The following is a 24,726-nucleotide window of genomic DNA, read 5'->3' as shown; positions in this document are numbered from 1 at the left end:
TTTACGTCACCCCCTTGCACCCCCTCTTCCTATCAGGGCTGAACTTGGAATACTTAAAGGGCATTGGGAGTCTCACCATTCATCTCAGCGACCTTGAAAACTGTGGATTAGACACTAATATCTGTTATATTTGGTAATTTTTACATTTCACCAGCTACCTCCACCAGTGGTCCGTTATTAATTCTGTTTTCATATGACCTTTCCTGGTTTGATATTGAGTTAAATTTAAAGTTTCATCAAAATCGGTCAAGAAATGTTGGTTTGTATAGTGTTCATACAAACAACAGACGAACAGATTCTTTTATATACTATGCATATTCACAGTGGAAAATCGGTTACACACACAAACATATATATATATATATATATATATATATATTATATATATATATAATATATATATATACATATATATATATATACTGATATATACATACATATACACAAACACACACACATATATATTTATAGCCTATAGTTATGTGTGTGTATGTCTGCGTTCGCCAGAAATTTTCCGATGTGAATTTCGCCCAACAGCCGCTGCATGCTGACGTGAGCAAGAGCCGTGGGCAACCTCCTTAAAAGGGTTTAACACTCCCATCGTAAAGTCTGCTGATCACGCCGTGCTTAAGCTTGTGAACTGATAGTAAGTCAAGCATTACTCGCTGTGCCTGTCAGTGCTGGCTTTCGTTGATGCCAGGCTTAGGATCGTAAACTTCATCGTTTCTGAGCTCTCTTCTTCTTCTTCTTCGTCTTATTCTTCTTCTTCTACGCATTCTTGTATGCGTATTCGTGCATACTTTATCGGAAGAAACACCCGAGGAAGCATTGTCCTAGTTTTGAATGATAAACTTCATCGTTTCTTAGCTCTCCTCCTCCTCCTCCTCCTCCTCCTCCTCCTCCTCCTCCTCCTCCTCCTCCTCCGCCTCCTCCTCTGCTCCTCCTCTTCCCCCCACGCATTCGTGTATACGTATTCGTACTTGCATTGTGGGAAGACACTGCTGAGGTCCTCCTCATTCTTCTCCTTCTCCTCCTCTTCCTCTTCTTCCTACACATTCGTGTATGCGTATTCGTACTTGCTTTGTGGGAGGATACTGCTGAAGTCCTCCTCCTCCCCTCCTCTCCTTCTCCTTATTTCCTCCTCCTCCCCCCTCCTCCCCCCCTCCACGAATTCGTGTAGGTATCTTCATGGCTTTGGGATTTCTCATCATATAGGATTTCTCGATGTTTGTATTTTCGTGTTCGAATGCGTGCGTCTGTGCTTGCTAGTGTGTGCCTGTGTGTATTTTCCCATCGGTCATAGCAAATTTCTTACGGCTTGTTATAACGATAATGTCATTGGCTTTAAAAAAAATTATTGTTAGCCAAAGTTTTATTGAACCTGGGACACAGGTGTAGAACATACGTCAGTGTGTGTATGTACATATATAGTTATATATACTAGCTGACCAACCCGGATCTGCCCGGGTAATCTCTGAATTATAACCGATAAACTCTCCTCTATCATTTGGTTAATGTTAATTACATATATTATGAGCTTGCGTCGCCTGTAGAATGTTGTTGTACCTTTCCTGGATTTATGCTTTAGTAATATTAAAATATATTTCGTTTCTCTCTCTCTCTCTCTCTCTCTCTCTCTCTCTCTCTCTCTCTCTCTTATATATATATATATATATATATATATATATATATATATATATATATATATATATGTGTGTGATATATTATATACACATATGTATATATATGTATATGATATATTATATACATATATGTATATATGTATGTTGAGGGTTTCAAAGGGTAATGGGAGAACATGGATTGATACAAATTGTGATCCATCAAGTTCACGCTTGTGCCAGTATCTATAAATACTGGGATATCAACATACTCCACTGTTGCGTAAACTATAGGCCTGGGCTCTGGGGCGTCCCCCACGAGACCACAATGGCACGTACTAATCATCTGTACCCTTTTTGTTGATCAGCCTTCCAAAAATTTCGCCGATCCCTTTGCTCTCTTAAATGACCCGCCTGGGAAGTTCTCATATTATAACTCCCAGAACTTTGAGGTATAGGCCTTGCATCTTTCCGTATCTGAGACGGACAAGATTGCCAATAGTGATCCGCACTCTTAAACATTCCACAATATTTAACTCTACACATTTTCTTTGGGTGCTCTGGTTTATCACAATTGAAGCAACGCAACTGCTGTTGCTTTTGATCGATCAATCTTTTGTGATATTCAGCTTTTGCACACTAATGGGGAGATGAAAATTCTGTCTCTCTTTGCACCCTATTTCTCGGGCCTGTCTCATTAAAAAATGTACTATCTACAGTGGGACATTTAGACATGTGTTTCTCAATTTGGGCATAAATTAATTCTTCGTCTGATGTAGGTTCAATCTTTTCATCAAAACTATCCACTATTGCATCCGGTACATTGTGCAAGAGCATCACAAAATTGATCAGTTTATGTAAATTGTCAAGTGAGACACTATCTCCTGTAACCCATTTAGATGTTTTCAATTTTTCTATCCATTCTGCTGCTGAGTCTAAAAGTTTTGAACTATGTTCTACGAGGCTAGTTGTGCCTTTCCGTATCCGTTATAGCCCTCTGAAATTTCTCACCATATCCCTGTGTTCCTTTGAGCCATAAGCTGCTCCTAAAAATGCTTACAAATCAGCCCAGGTTGGATATTTTGCAAATTGAAAACTCCTGTAACGATAGGAAAGATCACCCTTAATGAAATCTAACAAAGATTTTGCTTCTCTGAATGCCTCTACACCATCTGTTATCTTTTTTGCACTTAAATAATTATTCACACCTTCAATAAAGATTTGTACTGGCTGCGAAAGAACTCCATCTACAATCCCTCGAATTGGACTCACGCACGCACTAACATTCGTAATGTGATGAAGCAGAGTTGCTGTACCACTTGCATCCGCCATTTTGCTATCTTTACGAAAACTTTTATGCGTTATGATATTTCCCAACCTCAATAACATTAATGTATTTATATACACACAAATCCCAATCCAGAAAAATTAACACAAACATCCCCCAATAAAAGAAAAAAAAACATGCACCGCTCCCAGTAAATCAGTAAAACAGGGAGGAGATAGCAACAACAAAAAAGTTCAAGAGCAAAAGCGCTTCATTCAGCAAATCATCCGCCCTGCCTCTCTCTCTCTCCCCAGACGCTCAGCAACCGACCTTCTCTCTCTCTCTCTCTCATCTCTCCCTCTTCAGGACACTCGCTCTCTCTCTCTCTCTCTCTCTCTCTCTTCTCGCTCTCTCTCTCCTCTATCTCTCTGGGCGTAACTCACAATAACCAAAAATCCTCGCCCATGTTCGTCGAATCTCGAGGGACATGAAAACAAAAATACACTTTTGAGCAGATTAATCACCAATAAAAAGAGAAAAAAATGAAAGCAAGGAAACAATGAAATTACACTCACATCTTCATATAACCAGAACCCAAACTTGTATACGCATTGCAAATGTGCGTAACTTATTCACCACACCCAGTAAACACTTTAATATGCCAAAAAATTAAACTGATTCCTGAAACATCGGAACACCAGTTTTCACAAAGCACTAGCTAACGACACTGACTCTAACGCAGAGAGAGACACCCACCACCCCGAACACTGAGACCCTTTAACTCAGCAAAAAAAAAAAAAAAAAAAAAAAAAACCGAGTTGCCTGTGACATAATTATAACCCTTTTCCTAAAAAAATATATGCCCATACTAGCTATAGTCTCTTCGGAAGCGTACCTACAGCCTATAACAAGCTTTTTACTCGCCGCCACCACCTATTGCCGAGCATATTTGACCATTCGGCACTGGTTAATCAAAAATAAAACAAGTGACAACTCTCATACCTTCAGTTGCTGATTATCTCTCTGCAGCTAGGATATAGCTAGGCTAATAAATTCTTGTAAATACAAAAATATACATTATAACTAGCTTGAACACATTGAAATAATGACAAAAAGTGTAAGTGACTACATAAAAGACTTTAAAGTCCCCCCTGAACCCACAGCAACCTGTATGTCATTCTTACTTTTCTGGGGAAACCCAAAGTGGTTAAGTGACGTTACATTAAGAACTAAGTCTGACCCACAAAAAGACTGTAAATTGTCATTCTATTCTCCTGAATTAGACTAAGTAATCACTCCCAAAACTCACAAATTATTAGTTTTTACATTTAAATAGTCAAGTCTTTTAGAGAATCCCATTCTCTTATATAATGCCATGAACCCATCTGAAACAAAGAGACATATCTATTATATTCCCCATCACATAATTAAATGTTAAATAAATGTACAGACATTACACTTCTCTCTTTTCAAAGGCAACTTTTCCTAAGTCCTTTTAAATGTGCCATACCTTTTCGATGGGCTTCTTTGACCCCGAGTCTTTTCAAACCGTCCTTATCGCTTATATCAGGAGAGTGTTACCTTCCTCCCCAATGTCAGGGTGGATTGGACCCATCATTACACGCACAAACACATGCACATATCCGGACACACCTTAAAAAACTCATAGCAACCAAGCTTCACCGGCCTCACATTGCATGATCATCAATTCAAACAGTTCTTAAATTTCAGCAACCTTCGAGGAAGGCTTGTCTCTAGCGAAGCTTCCTCTTGTCTCTAAGCGAAGAAAGCTGAAGTTTAACAATTCACTTGACACATTTTGCTTTTTCTTTAATATATATATATATATATATATATATTTATATATATACTATATATATATATATATGTATATATGTATATATATATATATATATATATATATATATATATATATATATATATATATATTCATTCATGCACACACTTCTCTGTCTATTTCCCAGTACTACACCTCGCTATCATTCGCTCTATTTTCCTGCTATTTTAGATGGAGACCAAAACATTTCCCAGTGGTTTATAACCTTAATTGCTCGTCGCTAATTTCATATTTCTGAACGTTAGTCTCCTCCACGCTCGCCCCCAACCCCCAACCCCCAACCCCTACCCTCCAACCCCCACCCACCCCTCACCTCCAGCATCCCTGCTTTATGCTACAAGGGAAATGAGTTAGCGTGCTTTTGCAGGCACCAAGCAGCGAGGCAGAGACCGCGCCGGTATATGGTTGCATTGTCACTTTCAATATTTCATATCCACATTGTTAATTCAGTCTGGTGTTTCAGAACGTGTAGAGAGAGAGAGAGAGAGAGTGTGAAATATTCAGTGCTTTGGGACAATCCGCGGCATTATGTTTGCCTCAATTTTTTTTACCTCTCTCTCTCTCTCTCTCTCTCTCTCTCTCTCTCTCTCTCTCTCTCTCTCTCTCTAATATTATATAGTATATGTGAGCTATCACTGCAAGTAACTATTAATCCTGACTATAAGGCTAAAATTTTTCCTTCTGACAGAGGATTCTCTCTCTCTCTCTCTCTCTCTCTCTCTCTCTTCTTTCTCTCGATCTCTCTCTCTCTCTCTCTCACAGTTTATCCACCAGAGATTTTGCCACGCAAGGAGCACGCTGAAATACGTGGAAATACTTAAAAAAGAGGAAAACATCCGAGGAAAATTATGATGTTTTTATTGATTCATTTCAAAATGCGTCAGTCTTCGGCTGAATATTTCTCCCATTGGCGTCCGGATTTTCTCTCCGTATAGGTATACGAAGCATTGCCTTTGACCACTTGGTGATATAAGGTGGGATGCAATCAACAGCTCTTCTTCAATAAACAAACTGCTTTGGAATCGCTTGGAAATCTCAGAGAAAAACGGGAAGGGATTCAGAAACAGAAGCGCTGTTATTTTGTGGAGCGAACTTTAGTCTGCTGCTTAAATTCTCTTCGCTCTCACACCTTAGATTAGGTTTGTTTCTGTGGAGCCATGAAGTGCTGAGTGTATTTATGTATGTGTATATGTATATATACATATGTACATATATTATATATATATATTATGTATATTATATATATATATATATATATATATATTATTATATCTGTGTTTTGTCTGTGTGTGTAAATGGATGTATACTCTCTCTCTCTCTCTCTCTCTCTCTCTCTCTCTCTCTCTCTCTCTCATAATCATACAAAATAACTTGAGTGCATAATGGTCTTAATGGTATAGTTCTTGAGGCATAGAGGATGCTCTGTAGGGGCCGAAGGGACGCTGCAAAAGAACCTTAAGTTAATGCATAAAATCCACTGCGTGAGGTGCACTGACGACACTGCCAAACCCCGCCCCCCCCCATTACGGGGCCGATAGGACGAGATTACTTCCCTGCATCGCAGAGGACCGAAATACATCATGATCTGTATATTAGGTTGGAGATGAAAAAGAGGGAACAACACTTGTGTTGTTTTAAAACTTTTGTGAAAGGGAAACAATACCGTCTTGGTTTTTTTTTTTTTTTTTTTTTTTTTTTTTTTTTTTTTTTTTTTTGTTTTTTTTTTTTTTAAACTTTCAGCGGCATGAAACACGACACGCTGTTGCTTTTAAACATTTTGCAAGCTATCGGAGAACAGTGTCGGTTGGCACACACCATTCTCCAATTATTGACAAGGCTTCAGCGTTGGGTTTGTATTCAGGCTTACTATATGGTATAGACGCCACCTTGTTCAAACTGCGAAACCTTTCTAAAGTGTATAGAAGCTAGTCTAGCTTTTATTTTTTTTATCCATTTTATTGAGGCTTTATGTTAGTGACATCCGTTCATTTTATATTCGAAATTATTCTTCTTCTGTCTTGTGTGGTTCCCCTGCAAGGATTCTCTCCCTCAGGATATTCCTATCACCTGAGAGACTATCTCCTCGAGGTAGCCTATAAGTCCCTCTCTTTTTCCCCCCCTTTCTCTTATTTTCTTCCGGTCTGGGCTAGAAAGACATCGGATTAGCCGGTCCATTGGCCTGTGCATCAGGGGGGAATAATAAAAAAAAAAAAGGTTTATAACTGCCCTTCTACCTGAGCCTTGCCAGTCAGGAACTGAATATATTGTCTGCACCTCACGTGGTGCACTGTAGGCATTACTAAAGGTTCTTTGCAGTATCTCTTTGGCCCCTAGCTGAAACCCCTTTCGTTCCTTTTACTGTACCTCCGTTCATATTATCTTTCTTCCATCTAACTTTCCACCCTCTGCTAACAAACTTTCGCTTAACACTTTTCAAACCTTTTACTCTTAATTTTCCTTTCAGCTCCGAATGACCTCATATGTCCCAGCGCTTGGCCTCCGGCCTGAATTTTATATTCTGTCTATTTATTCTACCGAATATAGCGTCTGATCCAAGGTCTGAGCTGGTATTTAAATCGATATGTAATGATAGTTATGTAAACATGAACAATAACGCGGGAATATTTGCTTGCTTGTAAATGTAGTATCTGTGTGTGTGTATTCTTGCTGGCTTAGCTAGGGTTGTTCTATGAGCAAGAGCCCGTGCTGGCTTAAAGCCAGCTAAATTAAAAAACAACAATAGCTAGGTTGGGGTTCCGAAGGGATTTATAGCTGACTTCACGACCTTATATATAAACTACGCGGAAAAGGTCCTATTTTGGGTAGTTGTTGGAGATTAAGCTGGCCCTATGCCAGCACGGGCTCTTGCTCATAGAGCAGCCCGTAGAATTTGGGTAGCGGAAGGGCAGACCTTGTGTTCTCTATAGACCTTGGTCTGATGCTTAAAAAGTCTCGATTCTTAAACGTCACTTTTCCAAACCACGACTGGTTTACCCAATTTATAATATATTAATATAATAATATATAATATTATAATATAATATAATATATATAATATATATATTTCCTTTCTTCGTCGTTTCAAAAATCTTCATTTTTACCGGTTTGATTATGCGCTGGTATGACTTTTTTTTTTTTTTTTTTTTTTTTTTTTTTTTTTTAATTATTTTTAACAATAACTCATACCAGCATATATATCCGGAAGAGCCACGAAAAAAACTGATCGAAAAGGAAATGATGACGATTTTGCCATACAAACATAGAGAAAAATAGCAAATAACTAGCGTACACACTACGGTTATTTGGCAACAAAGATAGAGTTCCACATCCCAAGCCTTTGGTTACTATACCCCTATAGATGGGTATGACATAGTGGTAGAAATCACACACATGAACACGCACACAAATACATACATAATATATATGTATTTATATATATATATATATCTATATATTATATATATATATATATTTTATATAAATATATGTATATATATATATATATATATATGCATACATACATACAATTGTTTTATTTGTCTCGCAGCCTGTTTTGGCATTCATGAAAAACCTGAAATGATCACTAGTCTTTTCTGCGTTAAGAGGCAGATTCGGTGAAAGAGACTTCTTCTTTTCCCAATTTTTTTTCTTTTCTTTCCTTCGGGATTTCCTGAGTAAGAATTGCGGACTTGAAATTGACCCACCCGTAATTACCGATATTAGACCAGCGAGCGTCGAGGAGAATTCCAGGGGCTATTGATTTCGGATTTTTGGACCCTGGGAACTGACGTACCCACATCTTGGAATATAAGTTATTTTACATATAACACCAGATTTTGAAAAAAGGTATATACTGTTTTGTGCCACTTGGTCAAAGTGCATGGTAATGTCATTTACCACAAGACTTTGAAAATGAAAGAGTTTTGTGCCACCTACTCAAAATATATAACAATAGGGTATACGTTATGTTAACAAAAAAGAAATATTCTTGAAACGAAAGCCGTGGGTGTGTGATAAAATGAGGGAGGAGTTATTGCCCCGAAATCCGTGTACGAAATTCACCAGCCGTTAAAACTTGTAGATTACTTAAGAGCTACAAAGCAGTTGGCCTCCTCAGTAACAAAACGTCCGTTTGTGCTGTACCGCATAGCCATGTACCAGGACTATATATATATATATATATATATATATATATATATATATATATATATATAGATATATATATATAGATATATATATATATTATATATATATATATTATATATCATATATGCATGCACACGCAAATACTTACTGCATGTGTTTGTTGCGTCATCCGTATGCAATTCTGGACTGTAAAGTTTTGTTATTGTTGTCTGAAACTATGTATGTATATGTGTATATATATATATATATATATAGTATATATATATATATATTATATATATATATATATATATATATATATATGTGTGTGTATGTATATTGTATAATATATATATATATTATATATATATATTATAATATATATATATATACATACAAACGAATATATATTTTAATTTTTAATTCGTCAAAACAATTCGCATTTTGGTGTTATGATTTCCATGGGAATTTTAGCGTTTTGATGATGATGGTACGAAACGAAAAAAGAAATGGGAAAATGAATTTCCCCCCGGGCCTTTGAGTGATGATATGGTCATTTTCAACTCGGGTGAATACGATTCTCTGAGAATTTGAATATTTTCGTCCTCGTAATTCCCAGTTTTTGAGAAAACGTCTTTTGTGATTTTTTTTTAATTGTAAGCCTGCGGATTTTTTTTTTTGTTTCCTAAGTTTTCTGCGCATTATCATGTAAATAAAAATTTACATACATTACTATCTTTAAAATTTAAAATCGTTAGCCTAGCTGTTTGTTTGTATTGCGGTAGGTGGCAAGGAAAAACCTCCCAGATAAGATAAAAGGCAACGAAGAGAGAGAAGTCGACATTGACGAAATTGGATAGTCCTCCCTCATTGGGAGTCTGAACACGTTTTCTGTTAGGCTGAGCGACTGATCGAAAACGAGTATTTGTTTATATGGTGCTTCAATAGATATTTAGTGTGTAGGCTGATCATTATGGATTACAGATTACTGAAGGAGAGATTTCCTTGACCGTATTACGGTATCCCATGTCTTTGTGTGCGTCGTTCATTCCTTGTGCGAAAAATGGCGTTATGTTTCTTTGCTCTCTAGAAATACATGCACACAAAAATATGAAACAGCTTCACGTCAGTAAATTCAGCTTCGTGGTTGATATGCTTTGGCGGTTAATAAACATAATTTATTATATATATCGCGGCCTCGTGCTTTGCAATTTTTTCATTGCAGGGTTGGCAATGATTAAATCAAACTGAGTTAACCAAGTGATTAAATAATTGATTTTTTAAATTTTTTTATTTGAAGCAAACAAATAAAAAAAAATATATGGTTTTGAGGTTAATAAAAAAAAATTAAGCATAACTGTGCTGCATCTATTTATTTTTATATAAAAAAAATTGCAAGTATATACATACTTTAGGCCAGAACTGGAAACCTAAAAGATAAATCAATAGTAATTCTGTCATAAAATACGTTTTTGAGAAAAAAAAGGTTGAAAAAACATCTAACAAATAAAAAAAAACAAATTGAAAAAAATATAAATCAAAAGAATCAAATCAATAAAAAATTCAAATAAATCACTGATTTTTAATTTTTTTTATGAAACAGAAAGATCACCAACCCTGCTTCTTAACAAGTACAGCTTTGATAGATAAGTAGACTGACTTCTTTTCTTTTTTTTCATCAATAGTTTGAATTTCCTCATCTTTATTTTGTCACTTGACTTTTGCAGTTTTATTTAAAAATCTGTATGTTTCCATATATCGTCGTCATTCTAGAGTAACTTTATTATTTGGTTTTGATCATTTATTTAATCAGTAGCTAGTTTTTTTTATATAAGTTTTTGTTCAATAAAAAGCCCATTTAAAAGAAATTTGGTTGCTTGATATTTGACTGATTTTGTTTTTGGTTAACTAACATCTTTTACCAATATGGTAAGTTTCGCCTCTGCTATTTTGACTTACTCGGGGAGTAAGCCTACAAATTACTATGTTGTTGTTTTTGTTGTTCTTGTTGGGGTGGGGGTGGGGGTTAGGAAAGATCGATGAAAGAAAAAGTCTAAAAACGGTGTTTAGGATTGAGTTAAAGATACAGGAATTTCAGGATAGAATATTTTATTATTTATTTATTAGAATGAAAATGTAAAAAATAAGTAATGTGCATGTTAAACAGTATAGAACAATTATTTCCAATAAAATAGAGGGTATTTTATTTTAATTTTCTTTGGTGGAACAAGGCTCTTTTTGACCGACGATTTTAGCACGTTTTAATTTACATTAAAAGTTAGAAACGTAATGTTTTTACAACTTATGCATGAGGGGAAAATCTTGCACGCATCCTGAGTAAGCTGGAGGCCGGATCACAACTTGCCGTTGTTCATTAAAACAAACCCATTTGTAATTAGCAGGTTGATTTTCGTTCTTGTTTTGTTTTGTGTTTATGTTTTTGTCGCTTAACAAATACCTTTTACCAGTGTTTTTTTTTCTTTTTACCAGTATGTGTAGATTTTTTTTGCCGTCTAACAAACCTTTTACCAGTATGTGCATTGTTTTTTTTTTTTTTTTTGGCCAAAAGGTCCCGTCGAAAAAACACCTTTACCAATGCGTATTTTTTTAAGATTTTTTGCCGTCTAACAAACACCTTTTACCAACGTGTATTTTTTACTTTTTATCTTTTGCCGTCTAACAAACACCTTTTACCAGTATATATATGTGTATTTTTTTGCCTTCTAACAAACACTTTTACCAGTATGTGTAGTTTTTTTTTTTTTCTGTAACAAACATCTTTTACTAGTATGTGTAGTTTTTTTTCTTTTTTTGCCACCTAACAAAACCAACCTTTGTTTTACCAGTATGTTTTTTTTTTTTTTTTTTTTTTTTTTTTTTTCCTCAAACACTGCCGTCTAAAACAAACACCTTTATCAGTGTGTGTATTTTTTCATTTTTTTGCCGTCTAACAAACACCTTTACCAATATGTGTAGTTTTTTTATATTTTGCTGTCTAACAAACAGCTTTTACCAGTAAGTGTAAGGTTTTTATTTTTATTTCATTTTATTTTTTTGCCATGTAACAAACACCTTTTACCAATATGTGATTTTTTTTCTTTTTTTTTTTTTTGCCTTCTAGCAAACACCTTTTACCAGCATGTGTATTTTTTTTTTTTTTTTTTTTTTTTGCCGGCCAACAAACCTTTTACCAGTATGTCTAGTTTTTTTTTGCCGTCTAACAAACACCTTTTACCAGTATGTGTAGTGTTTTTTTTTTTCTTTCTTTCTTTGCCATCTAACAAACACCTTTTACCAGTATATATGTAAGTAGTTTTTTTTTTTTTTTTTTTTTGCCGTCCAAGAACACTTTTTACAGTATGTTTTTTTCATTTTTTTTTTTTTTTTGTATCTCAAACACCTGCCGTCTAACAAACACCTTTTACCAGTGTGTGTAGTTTTTTTTTTTTTTGCCGTGGTAAATAAACACCTTTTTACCAATAGGTGTATTTTTTTTCATATTTTGTTGTCTAACAAACAGCTTTTACCAGTAAGTGTAGTTTTTATTTTATTTCATTTTATTTTTTTGCCATGTAACAAACACCTTTTACCAATATGTGTATTTTTTTTTTGCCTTCTAGCAAACACCTTTTACCAGCATGTGTATTTTTCTTTTTCTTTTTTTGCCGGCCAACAAACCTTTTACCAGTATGTCTAGTTTTTTTTTGCCGTCTAACAAACACCTTTTCACCATTATGTGTAGTTTTTTTATTTTCTTTCTTTCTTTGCCATCTAACAAACACCTTTTACCAGTATGTGTAGTTGTCGCCTCCGCACAAACTAATTTCCGTCCGAAAATATTGGCTGGGCCCTGCAGCCACGCTGTAAAGCCCCGCTTTTATGTAGCGGCCGTATTAACTTTCAATTACCCGCGGCTGTGAATATCCCATAAACTTATATCTTATTAGAACGGAATCTGGAGGAGCCGAGAATATTATCTTTTGAAAAATATATTACAAAAGTGATCATCCTTTACGCGCGGGGTTGGGGTTGGGGGGTGAGGGGGGATTTTATGCATATTTTATGGGCGTTTTATAGGTGATTTCGCTTTTCCTCTCGGGCGAGGGATAAGGAGTCCTCAGGATGCGCCCTCTTAATATTCGCCGTCGGAATTAGCTCCTCCTCCTCCTTCCTCTCTTCTTCTTCTTCTTCTTCTTCTTCTTCTTCAAAAGTATTATCTTCTTCGTTTCTCAATTTACTTTTTTTGGCAAGACTACAAGGACCTGTGTGTTTGTTTGTGTGTGTGTGTGTGTGTGTGAGTGTATATGTGAGTGTAAGAGTGAATTGTAAATTTTGAAAATGATTGAGACCTTTAGTTGGCGTAGAAAGTGACACACACACACACACACACACACACACACACACACACACACACACACACACACACACACACACTGGAAAGCCCCTCTAGTTCCTTTACAGAAATTCTTATCATATTTTTTTCCCTCCTTGTAGTTAGATAAGTATTGTAACATCATTCGCATTTTTTGGAAGGGTTGTTGGAGAGGGGGGTTGGGGGCCCCCGCTGAAGATGTCTAGTATATTTGTTGAGACGTCAACACAGAGCAATAAATAAATCAGAGCCACTTTGATGTCAGAATGTGAAGCGATTAGCCAGTCAGTCTATCGGTCACCTGTGATGGCAACGTACACAGTAAATCGATGCGGAAGCAATTTGCTTCCAAAGCAACTCTGTATCTATCTATCCCGTAATGCCTCTTTAGACAAACAACCCTGGAGAGCTGATAAAAACCTCCATTTCAGTTGCGGGGTTAATCTCCTCTGTTGTAGCATGGAGGCGTAAATGCCCCTGGATCGTGTGTGTGTATGTATATATATATATATATATATATTATATATATATATTATATATATTATATATTATATTATCCTAGTATGTATGCGCGGTTCTTTTCCACTGTAAGAACCTTCGTCGCTAAATCCACCATCACAAGCGCCATGTAAGGGGGGCCTCACAGAATGCTTTATATAAAAGCTGTCAATAGGTATCGGGCGATCATTGTTTTCCCGGGGGCCGGGTGGGTTGGTTATCAGCACCGCAGTTTACAGAAGTCAACGCCCATAACACCCCCGTACCTCGCCCGCCCCCACCCCCACCCCCAAATCCCATTTCGCCATTTAGGAAATTTACATGCCCGCCCGGATTTGGGATTTGGTCATAGTTCGAACGCGCGCCTTTCGTAGGTTCTTGCAATGCAAAGCTATGAGTGATACATGTTACGAATGCTAAGCAGTAAGCGGTTTATGGAGTATATGTGTTCATTTAAAGCCCAAAATTTATGTAAAGGAATGGCTGTTGATTGGTTTTATTTGTTTATTTATTTATTTTTTTAGTAAGTATCTTTGGTTTTGGGAAAGGCAGTGTGATTCCGGCTTTATTTATTTTTTTTTCTTTTTACCGAGTTCCATTTGTTGTTGTCTCTTAGCTCTTTTTATTTATTTATTTATTCATTCATTTATTTATTTTATTATTTTGTCCAATGTTATCTCTGTGTGACTTGGTGGCTGTATATTTTTCACTTTCTTGGGTCACTTGTTTGCCTAGGAAATAATAATAATAATAATAAATAATCCCTGCATGTACTCTTGGTGCCATTCGCCTTCTCCTGTGGTAACAAGGCACCTGCTGAGTTGATGGAATAATAAATGAACTTCGGACAACTACTTCGTAATTTACCTGCTGAAACGAAGAAACTTGTACGCCAAGTTGAGAAGGTGCAATACTTAAAGATCAGCGGTATATACGGAGTGTCTTTCTTTCAATGAAGTTAGCCTCAAAGAGTGTCTCCTTCCAAAATAATAATGATAATAGTGATAATAATAATAATGATGGAGAAATAAATCCACGGTTATGTAAATGTACATATATTTAAATTTAAAACTTTAAGGATAGCTTTCGGGAATCTGTTCTGTTCCCCTTATCAATCTGCAGATTCCCGAAAGCTATCTCTAAAGTTTTGAATTTAAATTTATGTACGTTTACATAACTGTGGATTTTTTTCTCCATTTGAAGACGCGCTACTATGAGGATTTTTTTTTTTTTTAAATAATAATAATACTTAGGAAGCAGACCCTCTCTCAAGCATACTTTTATTAAAAGTATATTGGCTACTTCAGCAGCGTTACGCTTGTAGAGATTCTTCTCTATTTTTCGAATAGCGGCTTTTTCAGTACTGCTTAAACAGGCTACTTAGTAGGGCGCCTATGGAGGTCATTTTCATATGCAGTGAATATATTTATATTTCAATTTGTACAGAAGCTGGGTACAGGGAAACCGTGAATGACTATGATATAATTCATCTGTAAAAACGGTAAAATAAATCTATACAATGATCTTGGCCCTGTATTTGAAAATGACCTCCATAGGCGCTCTACTAGCCTGTTTTAAGTAGTACTGAAAAAAGCCGCTATTCGAAAAGTAGAGATGAACCTCTACAACCGTATCGCCGCTGAAGTAGCTATTACTTTTAATAATGATAATAAATTGGTAATAAACAATTCAAACCACAATCTCTCTAAAGAACCAGTGGACTTGAAATATCTCCACTTGCACTTGAGAGAGACAGAGCTAATACTCTACCTCCCAATTTTAAACCATAACGTTAACAGGGAGGTGCCGGAATGCAAATGATTCGGCTGGACTGAACTCACCCAGCGAAAGCAACTTGATTACATCAAGAAGGAGCGTCTCCTTTTAGAAAGAGGAAGAGTCTCCTTCTAATGAGCCCCAGTCCCGCCTGTATACATTAGGTATTTTTTTGCTCTCTTGTGTTGTATAAGCTATTCCGAGTCAATGTTTACTGGTGACGTTTTCTATTTCCTCTAGTCTGTTTTCTGTTACCTCAACTCCGTTTTCTATTGCTCCAGTTCTGGGACCGTTTAGGGAGCTTTTTTTTTTTGCTCCGAGAGCACATTTGAATTCATTGCCGTTTGCGGGAGCGTTGCATTTTAGATTAGCTCGGAATTCTCTCGTCTTGTTTTCCACGTCGTTCTCGCAACGGATGTTTTTAGTGTAGACTCTCTCTCTCTCTCTCTCTCTCTCTCTCTCTCTCTCTCTCTCTCTCTCTCTCTCTCTGAAGAAACTCGAAAGAAAGGCATAATTCTAAATGGAATTGTGAATAATAAATTGGGTTTCTGATTGATAAAGGAATTATGACTCTCTCTCTCTCTCTCTCTCTCTCTCTCTCTCTCTCTCTCTCTCTCTCTCTCTCTCTCACAGAGAAACTTAAAAGGAATACATGATGGTGAATGAAATTTTTGATTCTCCATTTGTTGAGAAACCTAAATCGATTGGCAGTGAAATTATAATTCTCTCTCTCTCTCTCTCTCTCTCTCTCTCTCTCTCTCTCTCTCTCTCTCTCTCTCTCTCTCTCACCAAAAAAAGGAACGTATGATTGATAAATGAAATCACGAGACTCGAAGAACACGAATTGCCATCGATTCCAAAATGTAAAGGCAGAGAAAATTGCCTGCGCCCTGTTCTCTACTGCAGAGAGAGAGAGAGAGAGAGAAGGAAGACGTCATCTCGTTTTGCGAGGAGGTGGCAAGCACAGGAATGCGAAAGGAGGAAGAGGAAGGGAGGGGAAGGTGAAAGAAATAAAGATGAGGTAAGGCGAGAACAGGAGTGAGCTTTTTTTTTCTTTTTTTTTTTAAGTTAAGGAGATCGCGAGGGAGACAATGCATTAAGGAAATTTGAAGAGCCGGCGGAAGTAGAGTTGACAGACGTATAGGGAAATGTTTTAGTAAGAGGAGTGGGAATGGACTCGAATTATTTATCTATATAATATATATATATATATATATATATATATATATATATATATATATATATATATATATATATATATATATATATATATATATATATATATATATAATATATATATATATATATATATATATATATATATATATATAAAAGATGTCCATAAAGTCCCAGTACCATTCTGAGCAATAAATACTTGTAATGGTACTGGGAATTTATGGACACCCTGTATATACTGATTACATATCTTAGCACCGAGGTGGACGTTGTTTTCGTTTAATAGCAGTTTTTTATTTTAGTTCTTTATTTTTTATGTTCCTGGTTATGTTATGCTGCTGATTTTCGTGTAATGTTTTACAGAACTATATATATATATATATATATATATATATATATATATATATATATATATATATATATATACACAAAACCCACGAGATTCCGTGGCACCTAACTGGCCTTTCCTGAAGACCCATCAATCAAGATTTAATGAAAAATGCAGACAAAGGAAGAAGTAATGAACCTCAGGATATAATGAAGGTCTCGGAAAATATCCTGCCTACCTCCTCCTCCTCCTCCTCCTCCTCCTCCTCTCCTCCTCCTCCTCCTCCTCCTCCTCCTCCTCCTATTCGCGAGCATGCGAACAGTTCGGCCATCGTAAATATAAGCTTTCTTAATTTGCGACTTAAAGATGACAAGATATCACGGACGCGCTAATTATCGTGATAGATCTGGTGCAGCTTGCAAATCCTCACGTTGCAAAATTTTCAAGTTTCGGTCGTGGGGTCTTCGTGTCTTCTCTTCAGAAGGAAGTTTTACATATATATATATTATATATATATATATATATATATATAAAATGTTATTATATATAATGTATGTATGTATTATATACTTACTTTTTGTATATATATATATTATATATATATATATATATATATATATATATATATATATACATATTCATATATATAATGACTGGTAAAAATGTTCCGTTACAAAGAATTCCATCTAATGAAAGGAGCCCATAAAAACGCCAAAATGTAGAGGGGAAATACTATTGTTTCAGAGACAGCAGTCTCTGAAGTGTAGTATTTTCTCAGTATATTTTGGCGTTTTTATGGGCTCCTTTTATAAGATTTACATACATACATACACACACACATTATATAGTGTGTGTGTGTGTGTACCGTTTCCATTTTGTAGTGTCTGTTATGTTTTACATATATTCCTCTTTTGTCTCAAATTGTCTTTCGCACCAGTTTCAAATCCTCCCTCTCCTTCCTCTTCGAAATAACCCCTCCTGTTTACTGCCTTTTGAGTTTTAACCATTTCTCTCGTTTCTTTCTCCACCCTTTCGCATTTCTTGCCACTTTCACCCGAGAACTTCAGGTCACTGAATGCCATCTTACTATATCAGCTTAAGTTATAACTTGTTTCATCTCACGAGGACCCAACAGCACTTATGGTGCTTGACTTAACTAAATTATTTAACCCTATCATCAACATGTTGACTTCGAAGATGGGGGAGTCTTAACTTGGAAACAGTGTTGTGTTCAAGTTGATTACTCTTATGTCCTTGTAATTGTTTTGGAACCAGAGGGAGAAGCTGGGAGTAAATTTTTTTTATTATATAGATTGTATATATAGTTTCAGAATGAAGGAGCTTCAGAAACGAAAATGTGAAGAGGAAATAAAAAATGTTTTAAATAAATGAATTAATATATCTATATATGTATATATATGTATATATGTGTAAATAATGTATACATATATATGTTTAACATGTGTATATAGTCTGTGAACATTATTTCTTTTGAAATACATGTGCACTCGTATATGTGTATGTACTATATGTATGTGGATGTTGATCATAAACTGAAATGGTTTTTACGCACTTGATAAAGCACTTGTTTATTCATAAAAAACATGTATATGTATTTAGTACTTACATATCTCTCTATCTATTTCTCTATTACCGTGATAGACCTCAGTTCGACCCATAGATATGGTTCGAACCTTCTGGGTTAATTTGTGTGTTGGGGCGGGAGGGGGGTTGGGGTGGGATTTGTTTAAATGTTTGGTTTCGTTTCGTGAAAAATCCATTTGGTTGTGTTGACTTGTGAAACAAATTACCTACTCTGTGATTAGTCAACTGTTGCCATTAGGGGAAAGCATGATTTAACAATCCCATTTCAAAAACAGACTTCCTTACACTTTGTAGAATCCACCCATATATATATATATAATATATATATATATATATATATATATATATATATATATATATATATAAATTGTACTCACATCGGGATTGAACTCCGGTCTTTCAATTGCAGGGCGAGGCCGCTACCAACTGAACCACACTAGTCATAAAAGGGGTTGGAAGCTGAGTGCATCTGTTACCTCAGGCTTTTACCTAGGCAGGCTTACTGTGTGGTTCAGTTGGTAGCGACCTTGTCTTTCAGTTGAACGACCTGGGTTCGATCCCAGTGTGAGTCAGAAATTTATAAGTTCCACCCTTGATACGAGATTGTTTGCTTTTGATTTTTTATATATATATACTATATATATATATATTTATATATATATATTATATATATAATATGTAGTATGTATGTATATATATTTGTGTGTATGTATATATGTATGTTGTATATATACAATACACGCGTATGTATAGACTCATGGGTGGGAGGTTGAACAGTCTCCCAACATTATAAATGCAACGTTTGCGCATGCGCCTATTTGCAAAATGTGATGGAGAAATGAATTTTATTTTACAGCCATCGCCCTCCCCACCCCCTTCTCTCCCCCCCCCCCCCCCCCCCCGCCATCTATTTCAAAGACGTTCATCAACCAGTTAATCCTCAGGAAAAACAGAGAGACTTTAAAGGAATAAGTTCCAAAATTGGTCTAACTATAGTCTTGACCTTTCACGATATTAGTCGAGAATAAACCTACGCAGAACACGGTCGAATAGTCGCTTGCCACCTTAATATTAATAATTCTATTCTCCTCCCACCCCTAGCCCTTCCCCCTCCCAGTCTTCCATTTGTGCCCCCTCCTTCCCTCTCCCCCTCCCTCCCACCGGTCCCCCTCCTACATTTTTTTGGCCCCTTCCATCGACAGCATGGCGAAATCCATTCGTCCTCTTATTATGCCTTATTAGTGGGGGCAAAAACACACGGACAAGAAACACGGCAGTGGTGGGTTAAGGCTAAGGTTGGGTGTCAATCATTTGCTCCTAGTCACCCACCCCTAACCCTACCGCTACCCCTTACCCCTACCCCACCCACCCCACCTCCATCCCCGAATACTCGTTGGGTGATTATTATTACACATCCTTTTGTTATTCCTCCCGCAGGTCATGACTTGCTTTGTCGCCTTCCAATTATCGTGTGTGTGTGTGTGTGTGTGTGTGTGTGATAGAGAGAGAGAGAGAGAGAGAGAGAGAGAGAGAGAGAAGAGAGGAGAATAAGCAGTATTTGTGGATGAAATATGACATATGTATATATATATATATATATATATATATATATATATATATATATACATACATTTATACATATCTCATATACATATATACACACACACACATATATATATATATAAAGAGAGAGAGAGAGAAAGGACAATTTTTATACCATTTGTGGAGAAAAAAAAATTTATTTGAGTGCCTGAAATTTTATATATAGATATATATATATATATATATATAGCGTGTGTGTGTGTGTGTGTGTTGAGAGAGAGAGAGAGAGAGAGAGAGAGAGAGAGAGAGAGAGAGAGTAGTAATACTGGAATGAAATAGAGAGAAAAAGAACTTAATCTTTTTGATTTGGGCCGTTTCATAGCTGAGGTGGGCTTGTCTTGCCTAAAATTTTTCCGTCGTTCAAGGGAGCTCCGTGCGTGTGTGCATGTTTTTTTTTTCTTAAATCTCTCCCAGTGGGGTGTCGAAATTGGCTCAACAAACGTATAATTTTGGTTTTAATTGCCGACTGCCTAAAGGTGCTGACATCTTGAACTGAGTGCGTATTTGCGTATTTTTTTTAAGTAACCAGTGACGTCAGCCTGACAATTTTATTGCGTAGGTATGAATCTCTGTATTCAGTCGTCCTCTGCTGAGGCCTACTTGATGTACTTAGTATACGCATCATTAAATTGCAAAGTCTTTCGGGTCAATGTAGATTAGTTTTGCATCTTAGTTCATTTTGAAAAAGTAATTAGGCATGGCTATGAAACAGTTATGGTTATCAAGCATATAATTCCAGAAGACTTTTGTCCATACACTCATCATATATACGTGTATATTTAATTTGTATGTATATATATATATATATATATATATATATATATATTTATATATATATATATATATATAAATAAATATATATATATATATATATATATATATATATATATATATATATATATATATATATATAAAGAGAGAGAGAGAGAAACCACGATCGTCAATTAGCCCTGAGTTGTATAAAAATGGTTTAAGGCATGAAACTTAACGTTACAACTATAAATTAAATGCCAGCGTATTCTGGCTGTTAATGAAAGCACGAGACGGATTATGCTACGCTTAAATCCCTCCCCCACCCTCCCAAGTCTTGAGGTATTCGTTGACATTAGCCGTCATGAAGCTGCTGAAAAGTCCGCACGCATTCCCCCCTTCTTTTTTTGTTTCTTTTTTTTTTTTTTGCATGACGTTACTCTATTCTTGGAATATGTCTGCACACATCGTTTATGATCTTTAGCGCGACCAACAACTGCACTTATTCGTATTAATACGCGTCCACCGGGATTTACACGGAACAGAATCTAAATATTGCATTTCAGGAAGAGACGAAGTATTCTTACATTATTTAATCATATATCATATTGATATATTTCTTAGGTTACGAATAGGCCTTTTTATTTTAATGTGATATATGTGTGATGTCGTCCGTAATTTTTTTTATATACAGTCTCTCCTCTCTCTCTCTCTCTCCGTAACCTCGACTAACTACCAAGTACATAATTCACCCCTTTCTTCAACAGACGTTCCCTGAGTACATCTTTCTAACATCAGGGCTTCTCGCTTAGAGAGAGAGAGAGAGAGAGAGAGAGAGAGAGAGAGAGAGAGAGAGAGAGAAATGCGTTGCGCTTAGAGCTTAAGGCTTCATTTTATGAAATCTGGAAACTTTAATCATCTGACCTTTAATCATCTGCCACATCATTCTTTAGTGCCCACCACTGACCCTCGCCTTGACGCATGCGCAGTAAACCATCATCGAATCAGCAGCGCGCGTTTATGTTTCATCGATATGAGGTTGTTTCCAAAAATCGATATGAGGTTGTTTCTAAAAATCGATATGAGGTTGTTTCCAAAAATCGATATGAGGTTGTTTCCAAAAATCGATATGAGGTAGTTTCCAAAAATCGATATGAGGTTGTTTCCAAAAATCGATATGAGGTTGTTTCCAAAAATCGATATGAGGTTGTTTCTAAAAATCGATATGAGGTTGTTTCCAAAAATCGATATGAGGTTGTTTCCAAAAATCGATATGAGGTTGTTCCCAAAAATCGATATGAGGTTGTTTCTAAAATTCGATATGAGGTTGTTTCCAAAAATCGATATGAGGTTGTTTTCAAAAATCGATATGAGGTTTTTGTTTCCAAAAATCGATATGAGGTTGTTTACTACAAAAATCGATATGAGGTGTTTGTTTAAAAACCAAAAATCGATATGAGGTTGTTTCCAAAAATCGATATGAGGTTGTTTCTAAAAATCGATATGAGGTAGTTTCCAAAATTCGATATGAGGTTGTTTCCAAAAATCGATATGAGGTTGTTTCTAAAAATCGATATGAGGTAGTTTCCAAAAATCGATTTGAGGTTCCAAAAATCGAAATGAGGTTGTTTCCAAAAATCGATAATATGAGTTTGTTTCCAAAAATCGATGTGAGGTTGTTTCCAAAAGTCGATATGAGGTTGTTCCAAAAATCGATACGAGGTTTCTCGCATGTTAACGAGATTTTTGAAACATTGTGTATTCGTCATTTTTTAAAGCAATTATTTATATCCTTGTGTGAAAAGATTGTGCTTTTTCATGTTGCAAGACATTGCTGATTGCAAGCAATCGCGTCATTAGGTAGCTATGAAGGTCGGCGTCCTCTGTTGGATACGTTGTCATTTGAACGCATTTTGACTTTCTCTCTCTCTCTCTCTCTCTCTCTCTCTCTCTCTCTCTCTCTCTCTCTCTCTCTCTCTCTCTCCATAAACTTAACTTAAAAACCTCAGGAAAACATCGGAAGTAATTACGTTAAGAAATTCGTTTTTCAGATACACAATATTCTAGCAATATTCTTTCCCTCAGGCTGTCAAGTTTCTCTCTCTCTCTCTCTCTCTCTCTCTCTCTCTCTCTCTCTCTCTCAAACATGTATCTTCTTCTTCCGTCCTGTATGGCGGTTGCCATGAGGATTTTTATTTTTTTTATTTTTCTTATTTTCTTTCACGCAGTGATATTTTCGCTCGAGATCCCATGGGTAACTTGAGAAAGTTGGTGTAAGACGGAAGTGGTGTGACCTCCTATAATTACGGACTCCAAGGTCGAAGAGAGACTGTAAGATAATACTTCTTTCAAGATGTATACGCTGTTATGCGAACCCTGATTAAGAGAAAGAGTTTTTATTTTTTTATATCATGAATTATATGGAACTGAAACGGCAAGAGTCCTTTGAATTCTGGTCATTATTTTAAAATAGGACTTAATTCGTGTAGCCTGGAGATTTCATGCATATCTTGTATCTTTGCTGTCCACAGTCCACCCATTTACGCTCGTCGTTCAGGCATTAGGGCTCTCTCTCTCTCTCTCTTCTCCTCTCTCTCTCTCTCTCTCTCTCTCTCTCGTTAATCCTTAAACGGTTATATTTTATCAATATGAAAACTTAAAATTTTTACTCATGAAAAAATATATATAGCTTTGAGGGTGTGTACATTTGATTGCATGTAATACCTTCGGCCATTAGAGATTAAATTCTCTATTTATATTTATAAAAATATAATATATAGATATTGAATCGTAGATTTGCTGACTGCAGACAACTCAAAGAATCTAGCTTAACTTAGGTTCAGCATAAGACATCTTCAGGTCAAACAGCTGTATACAATTAGTTTATTATTTTATTCTTATTATTACTATCTGTCTTTTCTATTGGAAATTATTATTGCACTAGGTTAGTTTCATTTGTAGTCAATCTTTTCAGCCTTTCAAATCAGTGTTCTCTTTCTGTTACTTCGTGTTGCAAGCAACTTTCCAATATCCATTTAATCTTCAGACAAGGATGCAATGATGATATCAATACCAATATACCAGAATCCTGTTTTGATAAAATTAAGGTCACAAAAATTGATAATAATAATTCTGTTACTTCTTTCTAATGAACACCATATTCTCTGGAAGCTTGAATTTCAAGTCAGTGGCCCCTGTGGAACTGTTCCATATGAAAACGGTTCATCTTCTGAATAATAATTCAATAATAATAAATGACATAGAGTTAGTCTTCAATATATCATGTTTAAAATGGAGTTTCCTTCCAGTCTGTCATTTCTGTTGTCATTCGGCCTTGATTTCCGGCTTCCTGTTGCTGAAATGTCTATCGACAGGGCAGTTTGCATCAGCGTAGTTGACCCCGGGTATCTTGACCTCGGGTATCTTTAGCAACGGCGAGCAATTAGCGTTGGCCAATCGCTGGGCTCATCTAATATTGCTCTAACCTGGGTTGCTAGCAGGGCGCCCTCCACCCGTCATCATTTCAGACCCAAATATATGCCCCCCCCCCTGCATATTTTTTATTTGTATGTAACATTCTCTCTCTCTCTCTCTCTCTCTCTCTCTCTCTCTCTCTCTCTCTATATATATATATATATATATATATATAGAATATATATATATATATATATATATCTATATCATATATATATATATAGATATATATATATACACATATATATATATATTTTGTATATATGTTTTTTATAA

At 35.9% G+C, this 24,726-nt stretch overlaps 1 protein-coding gene across 1 annotated transcript in view; it reads left to right on the top strand.

The window, feature by feature from the left end:
- LOC135198281 (uncharacterized) overlaps positions 1-24,726 on the top strand; it is a 50,193-nt gene that overhangs the window by 19,596 nt on the left and 5,871 nt on the right. Inside the window, exons 3-4 of the mRNA XM_064225851.1 lie at positions 868-964; positions 17,197-17,351. Coding sequence (XP_064081921.1) covers positions 868-964; positions 17,197-17,351 — 252 coding nt within the window. The remainder of the gene's footprint in view (positions 1-867; positions 965-17,196; positions 17,352-24,726) is intronic.

Source organism: Macrobrachium nipponense, chromosome 22 (genome assembly GCF_015104395.2).
Source record: "Macrobrachium nipponense isolate FS-2020 chromosome 22, ASM1510439v2, whole genome shotgun sequence".
In the NCBI taxonomy this organism is placed as follows: domain Eukaryota; kingdom Metazoa; phylum Arthropoda; class Malacostraca; order Decapoda; family Palaemonidae; genus Macrobrachium; species Macrobrachium nipponense.
Note: the sequence above shows the minus strand (reverse complement) of the source record. Positions and strands in the feature narration are given on the sequence as shown.